Here is an 18007-nt window from a genome sequence, read left to right on the forward strand (position 1 = left end):
ACAAGAAGGCGAAAAGTGATCATTAGAAAATATGACTTACGTAAAATTAGGTTGCTAATATATACTTCCAAGCTTCTTACTTACCCTCTAAATCAGATATATATAATAAATCAACACTTCCAAATGCTCTACAGATCGTTGGAAGTTACGTGGGTGATCATTAAGAAGTGAGCGAACCGATTGTCCTCTCCCATTAATATAAAGCTGGACCTGCACGAAGCTCAAGCGAAATGAGAAAAGCCTGATAGCTTATCGGTTATTTTGACATGTCAAAAAATGTCAAAATTTTGTCAAAATTGTAGCGTTAGGTTAAAAAGTGTCAAAATTGTTTATAAAGTCGAAAAAAATTTGCAACCTGCATTATGTTTGTATCGTGGACTGTCGGTGAACTTATCATTTGACATTTTACAGTTTGTATAGCCTACTTCATAGACCTACCGTTGTAGACGGCCCATTGTCTGCTAATTGTGAATCATAAACATTCAAATTAAACAAATAGGTTGACGTGGTGTTATGCTCAACGAACCGCAATATCCTAACTGAAGCAAGACTGCGTGGGCATTGCATGGTCCTTATATCGAGAAGCGCATGATGAAAAATTGTGATGTAGACACCATTATCAGAATGAAGCAACACGGTGTGTCACCAGCAGTGTATATACGCACAACTTCAGTGTTGTCAGCCAACAACTGCTGCTGTTGAACGTTCTTTCTCCATTCTTGGCAACCTACGTAGTAAGGGCAGACAGGACAAGGACAAACCAGTGCTCAAAAGATTTGGTGTCCTAAACATAAAAGATATGCGGAAACTAGAAATATATTTATGTATGTATCAGTTCCATTGCGGTCACGGCCCCGAAAACTTCAATGACTTCTTTATCTCGGTATCAAAAGTGGATAAGTACGACACACGCGCATCCAGCACGTCGTCCGACAAAAAAATCATCGCTCTATCAAATATGCCGGACCTGATTTTTGGAACAGTATCTCGCCGGCTATCCGACAGTCATCGAGCATGTCCACATTCAAGTCGAAATACAAAAAATTTCCACTGGATCAATACTAGTTAGCCCTCAAGTTTACCATACGTGGTCCTGACATATCGATCTCGCCCTCCGTCACCGGACACATGCCCCTTTTTGTCACCTGTCCTTATTTTACTTTTCATTCAGTGTGCATGTCTCCCATTTTACACCTCCTGGGCCTGGTGGGTGTCTGATTTCGAAGACTACTCCAAGTCGTTTCGATACCCTTCGTATCTTTCTTTGTATCACAGTTTTGTAGTGTTTCGAAATGATGAAAATAATAATAAACTGATACTGATGTATTTATATTGTGATGTATGTATATTTATTCAATACCATCCTTGAGTGGACTTTTTTCGATTCATTTATAAAATTTATAGGGAGTCCTATGATACCATAGCCAAATCCAGCAAAACAGCACTAACTAATCATGCAACAACTGAAACATACCTACATACAGAGACTCTTCATGTAAAATTGACTGTGATGTTTTATCGCTATAACGAGCTATTTGGAAGTCAAAATGTCGATTTACGGGCAATATGTATGTACCCTCAGATTTGTAAGTTCGAGCCTAAATCGAAACGTGATTTCATAGCAGCATTTCAGCTATCATTTATTCTAATTTTTGACGGTTGCGACCAAACATTATTATTTGGCTTGTTGTAGCTTGGATTATACTACACAGCAAGAAAAGTTGGAACATTTGAGTTTTTGAGGGCATGTTTCATTAGTCCCCGGGTCATGTGCCTTTGGACCCACCGGATGGGGACCGAGGATACGTTCGAGCAACAAATATTGAACTTTTATGATTAAAATAAGTGGATATTTATGTGCGATAGGTAGAGCTTGTACCAAAGTGTTGAGCCAGCAGAAGATCTGCTGTTATCGGCTGAAGAGTTGATTTTGGGGCCCAAAGATCATTTTCCAATTTTGATCCATCGGTACCACATCGCCCGTACAAGTGCACAGCGTATATGCGTCTCTGTTGAGTGCGTGAATTGAAAATCGAGATAAGTGATAGAAACCTTTAGGTTAGGGGTTCACGTCCCGTGGAAATTGTCTTACGCCAGCATGCCGCACGGTAAAGAGCAACTGCTTTAAATGATACAATCCCACTGAAACATGTAGTGGATGCATACCTTGTGGTATACTGCACTACGATAGTCCCCGACCCGCAGAGACAGAGATTTACGCTTTCTTATTTTTGATATATCAACAATCCACTGGTGTTCTTTTGTACCCTTCTCAACACAGTCGACGAACAGTGTGACATCCGAGTCGCCGGAACTGCTGATAGAATACGAAATCGTTACGACAAGATAAATTTAGGCGTGCAATATAATCTAAGGCAGTGGTTCCCTACCTGTTGTACGCGCACCACTAGTGGTACGCAAAGGTCTTCCAGGTTGTACCCGAGTAGATTCTGTTTTTTTTCTTACCGAAGGGAGTTATTAGTTCAGGTGGGGTTGATTTTGAGTTTTATGAAGCTGTCTTCGTTGTGGTAAGGTCGTCATCGTGGGTAGGGGCGATCCCACCAATGACGGCTTACGGGGAAGAGATCTAGTAAAGCATTGGGAATCTTAACTAACCAAATTCCGATTTAATATATTTGACCACAAGAATTTCAAATAGAACCACCACAGAAATCATATACTGTGCCATAGAATTTTCAACACGGTGGAAACATTTTTGACCACCTTCGGCGTGCGTAACCCATGTAGGTAGTACGCGAGCACTGCATAAAACCTCGGAATAGTACGTGGGTGGAAAAAGGTTGGGAATCACTGATCTAAGGTCTATATGCCGAAGAAATTGCATCAGTGGTTCTTAACCTTGTCTCCAGCGCCCCCCCCCCAAGGTGCGATTTGGATTTTAAAGGGGGCGGAAACGCCACGGGGGCGAAATGGGGGGCGCTGGGCTCAGGGGGTGGTATGGGGGGCGCTGAAGAAAAATGGCGTCGCAGTAGATTGTGTATTAGGGGCATATGATTATATAGTAGAACAATAGTTCTATATATCTCTGAGTTCTCATTGCAAATTAACATTCGACAAAATCTCTCAAATCTCGAGATTTTTCGTCGCGCTGCGCGTGAAACTTACACATAAGATGTTTCCATGAATGCCGTGGTTTATTATAATTCATGTAAAATGAATTGAGCGTACTTTTGGATCGCCAATTCCCCGTTAAAACACTATCGGGTTATTTTCCACAAAATGTTTCGAACTAGGTCTTTTATCCTGCAGCGCATATCGTATCAAAATCGAAGGGGTACTGCTGTACCACTGTTGAGAGTGATGCCCTTTGTACAATAAACACGCTTTAAATCTTTTTGTTCAAACTGATTAACTAAATACATTTGTATTTGAGAGCTAAAAATAAAATCTTCAGAATATTTCTTTATTGTATCATAAAGGATGATACTGTTCAGTTTTGTGACCCACAACACAAATGAACGTTATATAATATGGTTTACTTTGCTTGGAATACATTTATCTTAAAGATAAGAGCTGTAGCAGTACTAAATTCAGCAGTACTAAATTCAACGTGAGCAAAGACCTCTGCCACATTTTCAGTTGCTAGTAACAAGAAGCAATAAAACAAAAACAATACAATTAACTTCCCCGTATTGCAAATCGCTGAGGGGAATTCGGGATGTGTACATCGGACTCGGACTAGATGGTATGAGTTGATAAGCCTACCCGACGGTTGGTATGAATAACAACCTTGATTTGATCTCGAATATAGCACATATACAATTATTATATCGTTAATTACTCGAGTGGTCCTCGGTCGCGGTTCAAGCGCGAAATATTTCCAATAGTAAAGTCCCGACCCGAAAAGACCTACCGGACTTCGAGCACTTATTCATTGTTTTTACTAGAGTTCTTAAAATAGGGGGGCGCCAGACCCAGGGAACTTTTGAAAAGGGGCACTGGAGGAAAAAGGTTTAGAAGCATTGAATTATATAATGCGAATTTCTACCTGATTGTTTTGTCTTCGTGATATAGAATTGCTTTGACAGGCATGTGAGTCAGAGTTGTATCAATTGCAATTTGTAATTGAGCTGAATGTAATTATTACATTTTTTCATGCAATTGTAATTGTAATTGAACTGAAATAATGTAATTGACCCAACTCTGATGTGTGTGCACTCTGTGCAGAGCCCGCAGTATCGTTAGTATCAGCTTATTAATATTTTCATCATTTCAAAACACCACAAAAACTGCGATACAATGAAAAGATAAGAAAGTGCCGAAACGACTTGGAGTAGTCTTTGAGATCAGACACCCACCTTGGCCTAGGCGAAGTAGAGTAGAGGCATGCACGCTGAATGAAAAGCAAAGCAGAGAATATAAAATGTAAGCGACAAAATGAGGTGGCTTGTGGCGGAAGGCGAGATCGATATGTAAGGTCGTGGTCCGGTGATCCTGAAGGCTGACTAGTATTCATTTAGAAGAGATTGATTGTATTTCGACTTGAATGTGGGCATATTCGATGACTGTCTCATAACCGGCGAGATGCTATAGTTATCAACTGTGAAAATTGCTCCTGTCCTGGGTGGCTCGGCTCTGAAGACTTTGTCATATCGAGCCTCCCGTCTACCTTGCATGTCGCATTTCACTGTTACATTTTTGAAGTGTAATGTTGATATGTAATGTATACGAATAAAGATTCTCTCTCTCTCTCTCTCTGCCCCACAATTGCCGCATTCAGGGACATGTAGTTGTAGGCTAGGCGACTGCAGCTGTAACTATCATTATTCTTACTTTTCCTTAATTTACCACGACCGCACACTAGTGCCTCGAATCACAAAGAACGTAAATTTCGCTAGAGCAGGTCTTCTGGGAGTTGAGTTGGAAAAATAACCTTTTTTAGTCAACTCGAAAGTAATTCCCGCGGAAAATTTCTAAATCAACCGTTTACTTGTCCGATATTATAAGTGTTGTGATTTGTAAAAAGTGTCCACGTTTCCGGATCTCAGACCATGGTAACCCTGTATTAAATGAACTTTGCGATAACATTTTATTTGAAACTTGCAAGCCATTTGCGAGGGAACACGATTGTGATGTTTTGCGTTGCGAACAACCAGAACTGACTGTTTTGACGGCCGTTGCTTCTCTCCTATGACTTGTCTGACATGTCTCTCGAATTTGATCTAAAATTGCGACCCCTTCTCTCGCGGGCCTCGCAGCTCGTTGCCTTGCGCTGTGATCGTATAGTGGTTAGTACCTCACGTTGTGGCCGTGATAACCCAGGTTCGAATCCTGGTCACAGCACGTTTTTGTGAAAAGATTGATTGAGATATTTTTTACATCAAGTAAGTTTGATTCGAAATGCTGAAAATCCGTATGGTCATGATTACCGAAAGAAGATTCTTATTGTGAGCAGCAGTTCGACTTCAAATCCTGGAAGCATTTTACAGTTAGCATCAGTGTCATTTCGTACCGTTTCTTAATGTTGAGCATCTTGCACTTGTGCATGCCTACAAATCAGTGGCGGCTCGTGACAATATCGGGTGGTGGGGCAAGGGCTGCAAGCGACTTTTATCAAGATGACGTCACAATGGCGTTTTCCAACGTAAACAAGTAACTTAATGATGGTACGGTAACATGAATTTCCCGGCAACAGTGATTTTAACGTATGTGCCACGAGAGGTCTGCTGGTGAGCTGTGACTTGAAGTGTGGTAACTGCGTAAACGGCGTACGGAACAAAGATTCAACACGGTTCATGTTCGCATTAGACCTGACTAATTATCTGCAGAAATGGAAATGACTATAACTCGAGAGATAGCGTAAGCCTAATGGGAAAGGTCAACGAATTCGGACAGTTACGCAATTGTTATCTCATAGATTGGGCCTGTCCTATTGAATCCAAAACATCATTCTAAAGAACTAAGAATAGCAGCCTCGGAAATTTGGTCTCGGTAGTCGGTACAGCATAAGAGATTTTGGCCTTGAAACTGGAGACTGTAACACGACACATACGTTTTTATTACTGTCTTATAGGTCTGCTGCGAAATCGCCTTTGGAAAATATATTACCGAATAAATACGTGGATGAAAGCCTTAAACTTGGTACACTGTTACATGACATTATCGAGAAGTGGCCTCATGGCCCTTTTCGGTATGGTACACTGTCAAAATTAATGCGAACAGACCAACACCGAATTTTGCGTAAAATTTACTGAGGAATAGGCTGATCAAGTGATCAACTGTTAGCCGCCATCGAAAACGAAATAACTATCGCGCTTGACAGGGGGTTGTAAGCAAATGGCTTGAAGGCCACAATTTCACGGTGAAATTGACATTGGAGAATATAATATCAAAGTAAATATTTGAATGCAAACTGAGAATGATATCATCATCTCAGTTAACGTTACCGCAGATACACCGGCTTTTGCGTGAAATCCGCAATGTGTTGTAGGCTAAAGTGTCAGATCGAAGCACATCTTTACCACACTCGACCTTGATAACGAAATTACTGCCCTAATCATTGAGTGTCAACCTTGAGACTTGGCACAGCGTTCGATACTAAAATCAAGACATACCGTGCAAAAGGTTATGACGGATCTAGGTAAGGAGCATCGTTAAAATCAATAGAGACCAATACCGGCTTTGCGTATAATCTGTTAGAGATAAATGACTAGTCAGCTCTCACTCGAATTAGGAAACCAAATTACCACTAACACAGTTCAGTGACAAACTTAAAACTTGGTACAGCGTTCGATACTAACATTAAGACTTACCGTGCCAAATGTCATAACCGATCTCGGTATTGAACATCGTCAAAACCAATGGATACCAATACCGGCTTTTGAGTAAAATCTGTTTGCGATACATGACGGATCAGCACACACTCAACTTCGGAAACGGAATTACTACCCTAAACTTTAAGTAGAAACCCTGAAACTTGGGGCAGTGTTAAATACCACCATCACGACATGACATAACAAGTTTCAAGAGTTTTCATGGTGTGAAACCCCATTAAAATCGACCTATACCAGCACAGGTCGACTAAACGCAGATGACGGTAACAGAGTTCAGCTATAGATACGATTGTTACATCACACCTTAAGGGCACAGAGCTATCGTGCCCCGGTTGCTCGGTAATTTTATGAATAGGAGAGAGTAAATCACCGTTTCTTTATTGTGCGCGGCTTTGAGAGAATAGACAGTGAAAGCTTGTTATGAGCGCTACCGGGGCAAGCCCCGGCTAGGCATTCGCAAAGCGAAAACACAGAAGAGAATTCGATTTTCGCAGAGACTTCGCTATATATGGGCATTTACAAGCGAAAGGACAAGAAGTATACGATTTTCGCTGTGATTTCGGTTTATATAGATAGGTGTGCGTCTATAAATGGTGAAGAATTGTTATTGAACAGAATTTTAGGTGGGGCAATGCCCCAGTTGCCCTATAGGACAAGCCGCCACTGCTACAAATATCTTTCGATAATATTATTAATTTTAGATCGAACTTAATATACAGCCAGAGTAATATACAATTAATATACAATCAAACAATCAACGAATGAATTCTTTTAGAGATAATTGTTAAATTCTGCTACCGTAACCTTGCTCCATATATGTCATCAGATATTCACGTTTCTTCAATAGTATTCATATAATTGTAGAATTTTAGGAAAAGCAAATATTTACTTGTTTATCTCAAAGTGTAGGAGGATAGTATGCCAACGACCATCAGCGATTCCTATTTTCCGAAAATTTGTAACGTCGGGTTCGTTTTCGTCATCGTCTTCTACTCGCGTCATCAATCGAACTGCAAACGGAATACAGATATCATATAATTATTATTCAAATATAGTGTCTGCTGCCTTCGCAATTATACAAAATCATTTTCACAGTTGGAGATTAAAGCAGCAGTGGTTCCTAAAACACGGGTCGCGATTGGCGAAGGCGATAAATTTGGGTCGCGGCCGCACCAGAGCGATCATTCATTGTACATAGCAATTGCTGAATTTCTTGCACTTCTTATCTAGATACTTTGTACTGCTTCCAAGTTCACCGTTTTGAAAACTAGGCAATATGTGCTCACGCGCACACTTGCTGTTGTTACGACCACGGCCTGATCATAAAAAGCGAGTCCACATTTGGTTTCGCTAGAAGTCTAGAAAGATCTAGCTTGCGACGGTAAATAGTGGTTCTCAACCTTTTGACTTCGTAGCTCCCTCTAAAAGGAATAAATAGTTTGCGGTACACTTCTGAGTGAGAGATATGCAGAAAAAGTCATCACCCCGAATCTGGACCGCTGAAGGTCATATTACTGTGCACAGTGTTCACTAAACATAGCCTATATTAACATGTACGGTCACCGCTGTCTGACAATTTGACAAACAGTGCTGACCTTTTTCTAATTGACACATGTAGTTTATGTGGCTTGACCTGACAGGGGTGCGTGAGTCAGAGCCACAACTTTGAAGGTTGAGCTACTCCAAAACAGGTTGATGAGCACTGGCCCAGAAAGTCGTTTTCTGGATAATGCCCATAGAACATATGACAAAACTATTCAAACAATTAAAATATGAGCCGCGCTCAAAAAGTTTGGGACCACCAGCATAAAATATATAGTATACGGTGATTTTGTAATTACAGGATATTATAGAACATTACAATCTTTAAAACTAACAATGTACAATTCTTTAAGTTCAGTGACAGACGGCGGGCATGCAGGTATCAGCCAATAACAAACAAATCTTCTTCCGATAGGCTACACGACATTATAATGACCAACTAGCGGGGAATTAACAATGTTGTAATCTTGGATGACCATTGGCCATATATTGATTGTAACCAGATTTTAACAGAACTAATGTGTAAAAATGGCTATGCGACCTTATTTGAACTTTGACCTATAGCTCTATATGGCGAGCAATTACTTTTATTGATAAATAACCCGAAGTCGATCGATAAAATATTGCGGTATGCGCCAAAGAATGCTGCTGTCATCGTTTCAAGGCCTGCACGGTAGACCGACACACTGCTCCCTGATACTACTAAAGTTTTAGGCGGCAGTTTGCAGTAGAATCCTACTCAAATACAAATGATGGTAGGCTATATGCCTAACGCACACCAAAAGTACCCCAACAACACGCAGAACATGAAAAGTAACGATACAATCATATATTTAATCCATATTTGCATATGTGAGCAACCCGTTATTATTATAGTTATTCGATTTTTTCACAGAGATGAAATTTCAAATTTGATTTCGTGTGATTTTGACGTGATATTTCTCTATCTAGGATTTACTAACGCTTGGACTGATTACTAATAATAATAATAGAGAGACTACTATAGCTACTGCACAAATGTATGTATATGCACATTGCACATGCAGCCAACAGTACTATATATTCAATACATGTGTTCAATCACTTCGATTGATTCTCATCCCGATCAAACGTTAATGAATGTGGTTAACATAAACTAATGAATAACCAACGTGTGGGTTAAATTTGACAGTATAAAAATAGATTGTTTATACGGCGATCTTCAAGTTCGGTAGGCCTATATTTATAGCCGGAGTCCATGAAATACAGTAGCTTATGTATTGTATGCATCTAGGCTTCCGTATAGCCTACTCAAATATATATGTAGATTGTAGATAATTTGAATACAGACAAACGTGAGACTCGCAACATCCGTATCAATCTAGAAAGTAAGCAAAGAGTAGCCTACTCAATTATAGTATGGATCTATATACCTTTATCTAATTTTCCGTTGACGGTGATTTCGAAAACCTTGTCTTTCGTCGTATCGCCCGTCTCGTAAATGCCGAAAACATCCATGATTTCTCCCGCCGTGATTTTGAATTCCATCAAGAATGATACTGATTGCACGTTCTCCAACATTCTCGTCACTTTACTGGTTATCCGCGCATTAGATTTGTAATTTCTCGTTGCCTTCAGGATGTCGATCTCTTGAAGATGAAGGAATACCTCAAATTTTATGCGACATCGTGGATAACTGTGATGGCCAGTTACAAGACTTTGGGTTCACAAAAGAGCATTGTGCGTTAGCAGGACCATCCGACAGTCGACGAGCATGTCCACATTCAAGTCGAAATAAAAGCAATTTCTATTAAATGAATACTAGTCCGCCCTCAAGATTACCGGACCTATCGATCTCGCCTTCCGTGACATGCCCCCCCATTTTTATCGCGTGCTTTTCTATACTATCTTCTTTTACTTTTCATTCAGTGTGCATGCCTCCTCTTTACATCGCCTTGGCCCTGGGCCAGTGGTTCCAAACCTTTTTGTCTTCATTCCTTACTACCCGAAACTAATATATACCCTCTAAAATAAGGTTATACCCTACCTTGAGATCCTAAAACGAGGACACTTTTTATAAAAGCTCCAAGAAAACTGGTGATTAAAAAACGTCATTACTTTGGCTCAGCTCCCGATTTTTTTACGAAACTCCGACGTTCGCTGTGTCGGAGTCGCATTTTGTCGTGGCATTTAAATCTGTTTTAGAGAAAAATTCCCCAAAAAAGAGGACATTCAGGCGTACTCTTTCAATTACTCTTTCAATTATTGATTTTCGATACATACTTTTCAGAGCAGTTAACTGGTAATGGTAATCACGCATGTGTCTCCGTAAATATGTAGACTATCCTGCATATAATGTTTAACAAATGCGTCTATTTCCCACCTGAAACCATTGAGTTCCCCACCAGTGGGGAATTTCTCACCGGTTGGGAACCACTCCACTGCCCAGTGGTGGCTTTTGGGGTGGGCGAGGTGGGCGGTCGCTTGGGCCCCCCTGGTCGAAGGGCCCCCCTCTTTGGTTTTAGCGCTTTTTTCAAGGGTTGTAGCGAATAGACGTGGAAATCCTTGTACCAATCAAGATGATTCCGTTCAAATGGGTCAATCATCAAATCTCCGCATTTGTTGTAAAAGTCCCATATCCGGACAATCATCAAGTCGTTCTGCATGCCTGTTAAGTCGGTAGGCGAAAGGGGGGTCTGGATGGCGGAGCCCCCCAGAAGCTGCGATTACATACTTATAGCCCCCCCGGAAGTCTTGCCCAGCCCCCCCCCCAATCATAGGGCCACCACTGCCACTGCCCTAGGCCAAGGATGGGTGTCTGATTCCAAAGTCTACTCCAAGTCGTTCCGATACCTTCATTCCTATCTTTTCATTGTATCGCAATTGTTGTGGAGTTGTGGTGTATTCAACTGATAAAAATTGCTAATAAACCGAACCGAACCGACATGTGTAAAGGACTTTTGAACAAGGATCAGGATAAATTTGTAATTAATAATTCCAGTCTCTTTTATTTCCCTTGTATATGATTCTAATTCCAATTTGATTCCTTATTGCTGGTATATTATGTATAAACGATATTTTTGTTGCCTGTCTTTTTATATTATCTTGGTTTTTTTTCATTCAGTGCACACTGCGCATGCCTCCTTTTTTCGTGGCCTAGAGGCCTGGTGGCCGGTGAGTGTCTGGTTTCGAAAACTACTCGAAGTTGTTCCGATACCTACCTATCTTTTTTGTATCACGGTCTTGTTACGTATTGAAATGATGAAATTGTTAGCAATATATTGAATTGAATTGAAATGTATGTTCGGGGCGTACGAATATCGTTGGCAATCACAAACGTGTTATAAATAGAATTAATTTTCGATATGGCGTCACGTGGGCGCGTGGCGCAATGGATAACGCGTCTGACTACGAATCAGAAGATTCCAGGTTCGTGTCCTGGCGTGCTCGCTTTAAGTCGCCACTATTTTCCTCTTTCCACGACTATTTGTCATTCGTACCTGCAGCGGAAGATGTCGCAGCCAACAATATTGTTATAAACGTGAAGCTCCTCTTCAGAGTCATCATGGTGGCTATTGATTGACGAAGACGAATATTCAATTCAGTCGCTGTTGTATATTTCTAATCGTAACGATCTAGTGTTCATGTAGCGTCACCAAAATGTAACGTAAATACATGTAACTCCCATATCATTATGTAGATTAGGATAACCTGTGTAAAAGAACGTCATTTGAAATTATACACAATCACACAAATGTAAAGCCTTCTTAATATAACAAAGAACAGCGGTTCCCACACTATTTCTACTCATCGCCCCCTTGCCAAGCTCGAAATGTATTTACCGCCCCCCCCCCCCGAAAGTCGCAGACGTCATCGTTACCGAAGTACTTATACCTTTCTACAGTAATCAAGTCGGTTTTATCTGCTTGCATTACTTATTCAAGTAGGTATGTTTGTGACTACTAGGCCTGCTACTAAAGGCTTGAACTAAATCAAAAGTTGTAGATGCTTACTTAATTCAGTAAAGTGAAGAGTCGTTTTGTGATACATTTCAATTACTTTCATGGGTGAATGAATCAGACTGTATAGCTAATGAGTCTCAAAATGGGTCAATGGCCAGTGGCCAGTCTGGTCACCTCCCAGTCGATCGCAAGAAGGCAATACCATTTCGGCGGGCCTGAAACCTCTCGCTATGAAGCCCAAATATGACGTCAAAATACTAACAATTCTGAATGGTGTGCGGAGAGCGGCCCTCGAAACTGGTTTCTCGTAAAGCTTGGTCTGAAAGCTTGAGCTAAGAGCTATGAGAATGATCAAATAACGTTAATGTCACTAAAATGTACAGTGTACACGTGCTGACTATGCATCAAATATTTTGACAAAATTTATTTGATAAACTGAAAATCTTTACGCGTGAGTTGGCTTCCAGTATTTTACAATTGTAATAGGCCTACTAGTAGTCCGATATCGCATTTGCTAAGTCTCGCGATCCCCGTTATCATGACCTCTTAATGGGACGGTGGTCCTTGTAACTTATTAGTAAGTATAGTCTATAGGCGAAATTGCATCCCTGAGTGATCGAGTCCTAAGTTTCATGTCGAGTCGAGTATCACTCATTATGACTCCATAAGGACGTGGATAATTTGAAAAACATGAAATTTTTTTGCGATCAAGAGAAAATTGTGCAAATTATTTATCGTATTACATATAATTGGTATTTCTTATGCCATACCTATTTTACTGGTAATTTTATTTCTATGGGTCGATAACTACTTCATATAAATATCGATTCCACCCCCGGCTGTAGCCTTGTGCTACATATCTTGGATGTACTGATTTGATCAATAGACGATTCAAAGCTTCTACAGTGAAAAAAATTCGAGACTATAATTGTCGTTGATTAGTAATTTTTAGTCGAAAGGGGCGAAAGGTATCGAACCATGCTAATAGAGTAAGCCTATTAGCATCCGGCCGTTTCACAATGTTATGAATATTTGATTCGCATGTCACAAAGATCGCATATCTGCACAGACCACATACACTTCCAGGACCACAGCACACCTCTGACTGACATAGTAGGCAGTCCGAAGACAAGATCATACGCACGATACCACGTGCAACCTGTAAAAGTGATCGCATTCATCGCAGCCTGGGCGAAAAATCCTCGCGTAAGAAATGTCATAGGATCGCTCAAGAACAATCTAATCAGAGCCTATGCATGTTGACATGCTCTGAGAACCATATCACCCGATGACTTGTAAGTGCAACCTACATTAAGCAGCTACTATCCCTGTGCTAAATATTACAACTGTTTACACTTGCCCCAAAATATAGAGTCGTCATGTTTTTACAACATACTATATGGCACGCGTATATGTGCGTGCCAATAAATGTTTTATCATTCATATATAATGGTGGTCTTATAACGCGTTTACAGCGACCGATGTAGCAACACCTTCGACGTTCGTATGCGTAGACTCAACGCATCAGTGTGTAATATTTTCGACTATACGGACAGGCAAAAACATCTGTTTTTCCGTCGTACATTCCAAAAACAGTCTTGAACTTGTCAGTTCATAACACTGCGGCTAGCAAGTTTTTGTGAGAAGTCATACTGCCTATAAATAGACAGATGATGTGCAGTGTACAATCTTTCTATATACATACACTGCATATCTTCGTATACGGCATGCTGACCAATGAATATTCAATTTCCATTTAAATTTATTCGAGGCCACAGTGAAGTTCTATGCTCAGTGTGATGGTCGACTTGCAACTACCGAAGCACAAAGCTGTCCTCGTATCATCAACGACTCGTATTCTTTTCCCTACATTAGTATTGATGTGAAGTTATAAAAATCCGCTTCATTAAGATAGCTCATGAACTGATTTTTTGTTAGTGAGTACGATTTTCGAGTACATGGATTACCAATACTGCTCAAAACCACCTTCGAAGTCAAATTTACCATAGGCTACAACAACAAGTGAGAAAGCAACGATGACATACTATAACATTATTCGGTTACAACTTATCCGCTGGCCACTTCAATTACACAAACATCTTAAAATATAGTAAAAATAACAATACCCGCGAAACTCGAACGAAAATTTGAACTACTACAATTGTAAGCAAGACACTCCTGGACAGTTTGGCTATTAAAATGACGCACCCAAAACGACAGTCACAACTTGAAAAATTAAGAATGTCCCTGGTAAAATGTATGATAGGCCGAAAGTCGATGGAAGGAACCCCTACAAAATCTCCCTGTTACCCCATTCGGTGTCGCGACCCGAAGGTTGGGAACCAGTGTTCTATTATAATGTTCCGTGAACGAGGCCGAACGTGGGTGTTGTAATTGAGATAACACGATGCACTTGAGCGGATAAGTTAAAAATTTTATTACGAAATCTTCTGAGGATTTATAGTAGGCAGTCTGCATCATTTCTGCAAATGCTGCTGCAATGAGCTCTCATTATCAAGAACAACATCTACTTATGCTAGGTTGCCAACTGTATTTAGCCTGCGAACGATGTTCGATGTTAGCGACACCACAAAGTCCTCGAAGTAGCATCACGTTAATTCGACATACTTGAAAAATTCCTGATGTGAAATCATATAAACTACACCCATTATGAGTTTTTCTAGAAATCACATCTCGTGCTTCGGTTATCAACGTTCATAATGTTGTCAAACAGCTTTCACGGTGAATTGCACCTTGAAAATCAAGATCGCATTCCACAACAGCCCTGAATACATTTCGTCATATAATTGAAAGCAGTCAACAATGATTCACTCGAATTTCAGGGTTCACATCAAGCGTATTCGTAAACATTTGAAGACCTCAAATTATCCCGAAAATTGTTATCCGACGACTTATGCAACCTCACGATCAAGGCTATTTGACATTTCCCACCAGCAAAAAAGCGGTCTTATTCCCATTCAGATAATCATCTTTTTGGTATGGGGAGTGACTTTAATCTTGTGAATTTGATAGCGTGAAATTCTGATATATCAGAACTGTCATGTCGATGCGTGACGCGGAATAGGACAAGCCGCAAATGCATTCAATACAATATCCTTGACCACAAGGAACACAATGATTGATAAAATATTGAAGAACATATGCATTGCAAATATGTTATGACAATTGTGCAGTTCGATCAGCCGTCGCTTACAGTCTCAGGTGTACTTTGAGACATGTTGCTTATGTAAAACGAATTTAATATCGACCACTGGTGCCAAATTACCACAAAACCGGCTCACATTTTAGTGGTCGTTCAAATGATTTGCGGTTGAAGGCTATCGCTTTATCTATTATGATCATGCGATCGTATTATCCCGGAATATGCTTCATTTTCCACCCATTCCCCTTAAACCGCTCTAATCTCCAAAGGTTATCGGAAGAGGAACTATCATAATCCTGTCAAGTTTAAGAAATTTAGGATTGGGTTATTGAACGGATTAAACGAGGAAACAAAATGATTTGAGCTATATATACTCTGAGACTTAATTAAATAATGAAGATTCGTTCTTAGCCAGCATTTGATTCTACATATGTACACTTGTGTTTATTTTGGAATAAGACCTGGGGTACAGTTGGGAATACTCAAAAGAGCTGTTATTCAAAATCTGTCAATATGTGACTAGGTAAGGGGAGACTTCACATCTGACTGGATTTGACGTCACTGCAGACAGCACGCCAACCGCAAATGCATAACTTCATCGGATTAGAAAATAGCTTCGTAGAATATGGTCTAGTGGGGATGAGCATGACTGGACAATCACAAACACTATTTTGAAAAATGATGGTCGCATGAAAATTCCCCGAACCCCGGCACAGCTCTGAACCTCCGTGCTTATTTGCAATGCTGGCAATAGCCTATTTTGGATGTGCCTCTGCAATTGCTTGGTACTCTTTTCGGCAGAAGCACTCAGAAATACGTGGTGTTGTATGGCTGCATTGTGGCACTCATGTCTGGCATAAAGATACGCAATTGGTCTAGCTCGTCTCTGGTGGACGGGTACGGATCATTTCATTGCAATATGGGTTGCCGTTGATAGTATCCTGATTCAGTGTGATGTCTTCGCATTTGCGGTCCGCAGAATAACGCACGGTATGACACAATTTCGGAACGGTGATGTTTATCATCATGTTAATGACTAAACGGGCAATATAAACACGGCGCTGGCTACAGCAGTCCTCATTTCTACAATTGACTGTCATTTAAAATCAGAAGAACGAATTGCCCGAGAAATATGCCTGATACCCTATTTGCATAACAACACCATTCGTTTGCAGTCAAATGCTTGAAATTTATCGCGCTTTTACCTGCTGGCCAAATCTCGATGATATATTTACCTTTTCGTATCTGCATTAACTAGTAGCCTAACGCATCTTACTTTGTGCGGACTAACACCGTAACGTTAGAGTCGAGAGAGGGTCGTAAGAAAGGTCAAGGGATAAGGGTCGTAAGAAGGCATATAAAACACTTCCCTATATCTTGCTACAGAAAACGAGTTGGAGACTGTAGCTTGGTTCATACATTTTTTCTGCAATGCATGTCCTAATCTGTCTGAAAATCTTTACCGACAATTGAACCTATGATGATCCGCGCGTTGGTGCAGTGAAAATAAGCTGCGTTTTCTGTGAACACGCTCGGTTTTGATTGCACCATTAAACGAGCAGTCAGCCATGAAGTAAACTTCAAGTCAACGATTACGTCACTATGATTTTACTACGCAGTACGCACATAACCGCAGTGAATACCAGCGCTGAATGCGTGCAAACTTTCAAACAATCAACCTTGAACTTTGGTCGTCGCTGGTTGATATTTTGACGGGGGCAATCGTCACGTAGAAATGTATAGCTGTAAATAACATATCGCATAGGGAAAGCATTGATGTCATAGTTTGCGGCCGAGTAAACTTCGGCACACGCATTCCGAGTCACGGCTCATTATGGACGTAAGGAAATATGTTGTAGTTGACTGAGACTACTCATCCATCACTCTAATTTACATTTGATTGACTTATTTAAACATCAACTCTTCAATCATAAGTAAAGTTGTTGAACACGGCAAACCAGCGAAGTTCTATGATCAATAGCTACATAAACCCAAACCGCAGTGAATTGCATTGCACACTACACAAATATCTACAACTTTCGTGTGTACTAAAACCAGCGACACAGCTTTCTAATGCAGTCTATCTGATATGTTACGTAAATTGTAAACGACCTATCACATGTCTTGCCGTTCGATTTTTTCTGTGGATTTCGTCTAACAAAGGCAACAAGACCCTTAGCGGGGTGGCCTATCCGATTAAAGACTTCCCGATCCTATATTGAGGAGATCTAAGTATAATCTTAGCCGCGATAGGCCACTTCAACTAGCTTCTTTCAGAATGAATATCTGTACTCGAGAAGATATAAATCACGACGGAATCCTCAAGCGAGATATGCGCAAACCCTACGGCCTACTCTAGATATAAAATGCCGCATCATGTGTATATAATTTACATAGACGTTCGGTACAGGCCTCTGTTGCGGTCTCTGCAAAGTGCAAAGTATGACAGCTAGGCCTGTATGATTGGACTGCATAAATCACTGTGGCCTAAAGATCAAGTCATCACTGATCAAACAACGCCAGATATACTTCGTGACTGATTATCTCGATTATCCGTGAGGTGTCTT

The 18007-nt window shown here is 40.5% G+C and overlaps 1 protein-coding gene and 2 non-coding genes across 4 annotated transcripts in view; 2 read left to right on the forward strand and 1 right to left on the reverse strand.

The window, feature by feature from the left end:
* The window catches only part of LOC145456393 (cartilage oligomeric matrix protein-like), a 36941-nt gene extending 19258 nt beyond the window's left edge, over positions 1 to 17683 (reverse strand). Inside the window, exons 1-4 of one of the 2 annotated variants that reach the window (XM_080334509.1) lie at positions 11816 to 17683; positions 9749 to 9964; positions 7684 to 7804; positions 2167 to 2314 (exon numbers count right to left, since the gene is read on the reverse strand). In XM_080334509.1, coding sequence (XP_080190635.1) covers positions 2167 to 2314; positions 7684 to 7804; positions 9749 to 9964; positions 11816 to 11882 — 552 coding nt within the window. In that variant the 5' untranslated portion in view covers positions 11883 to 17683. Of the gene's footprint in view, positions 1 to 2166; positions 2318 to 7683; positions 7805 to 9748; positions 9965 to 11815 lie in introns of both variants that reach the window. The other variant, XM_080334508.1, reaches the window with a different exon arrangement.
* Positions 5233 to 5304, forward strand: Trnah-gug (transfer RNA histidin (anticodon GUG)). The gene has a single exon. It is a non-coding gene; the product is annotated as a tRNA-His (tRNA).
* Positions 11693 to 11765, forward strand: Trnar-acg (transfer RNA arginine (anticodon ACG)). The gene has a single exon. It is a non-coding gene; the product is annotated as a tRNA-Arg (tRNA).
* Positions 17684 to 18007: the final 324 nt, after the last annotated feature.

The sequence above is a fragment of the Botryllus schlosseri genome, chromosome 14 (genome assembly GCF_051294905.1).
Source record: "Botryllus schlosseri isolate E-star chromosome 14, Bs_hap1, whole genome shotgun sequence".
NCBI classification, from domain to species: domain Eukaryota; kingdom Metazoa; phylum Chordata; class Ascidiacea; order Stolidobranchia; family Styelidae; genus Botryllus; species Botryllus schlosseri.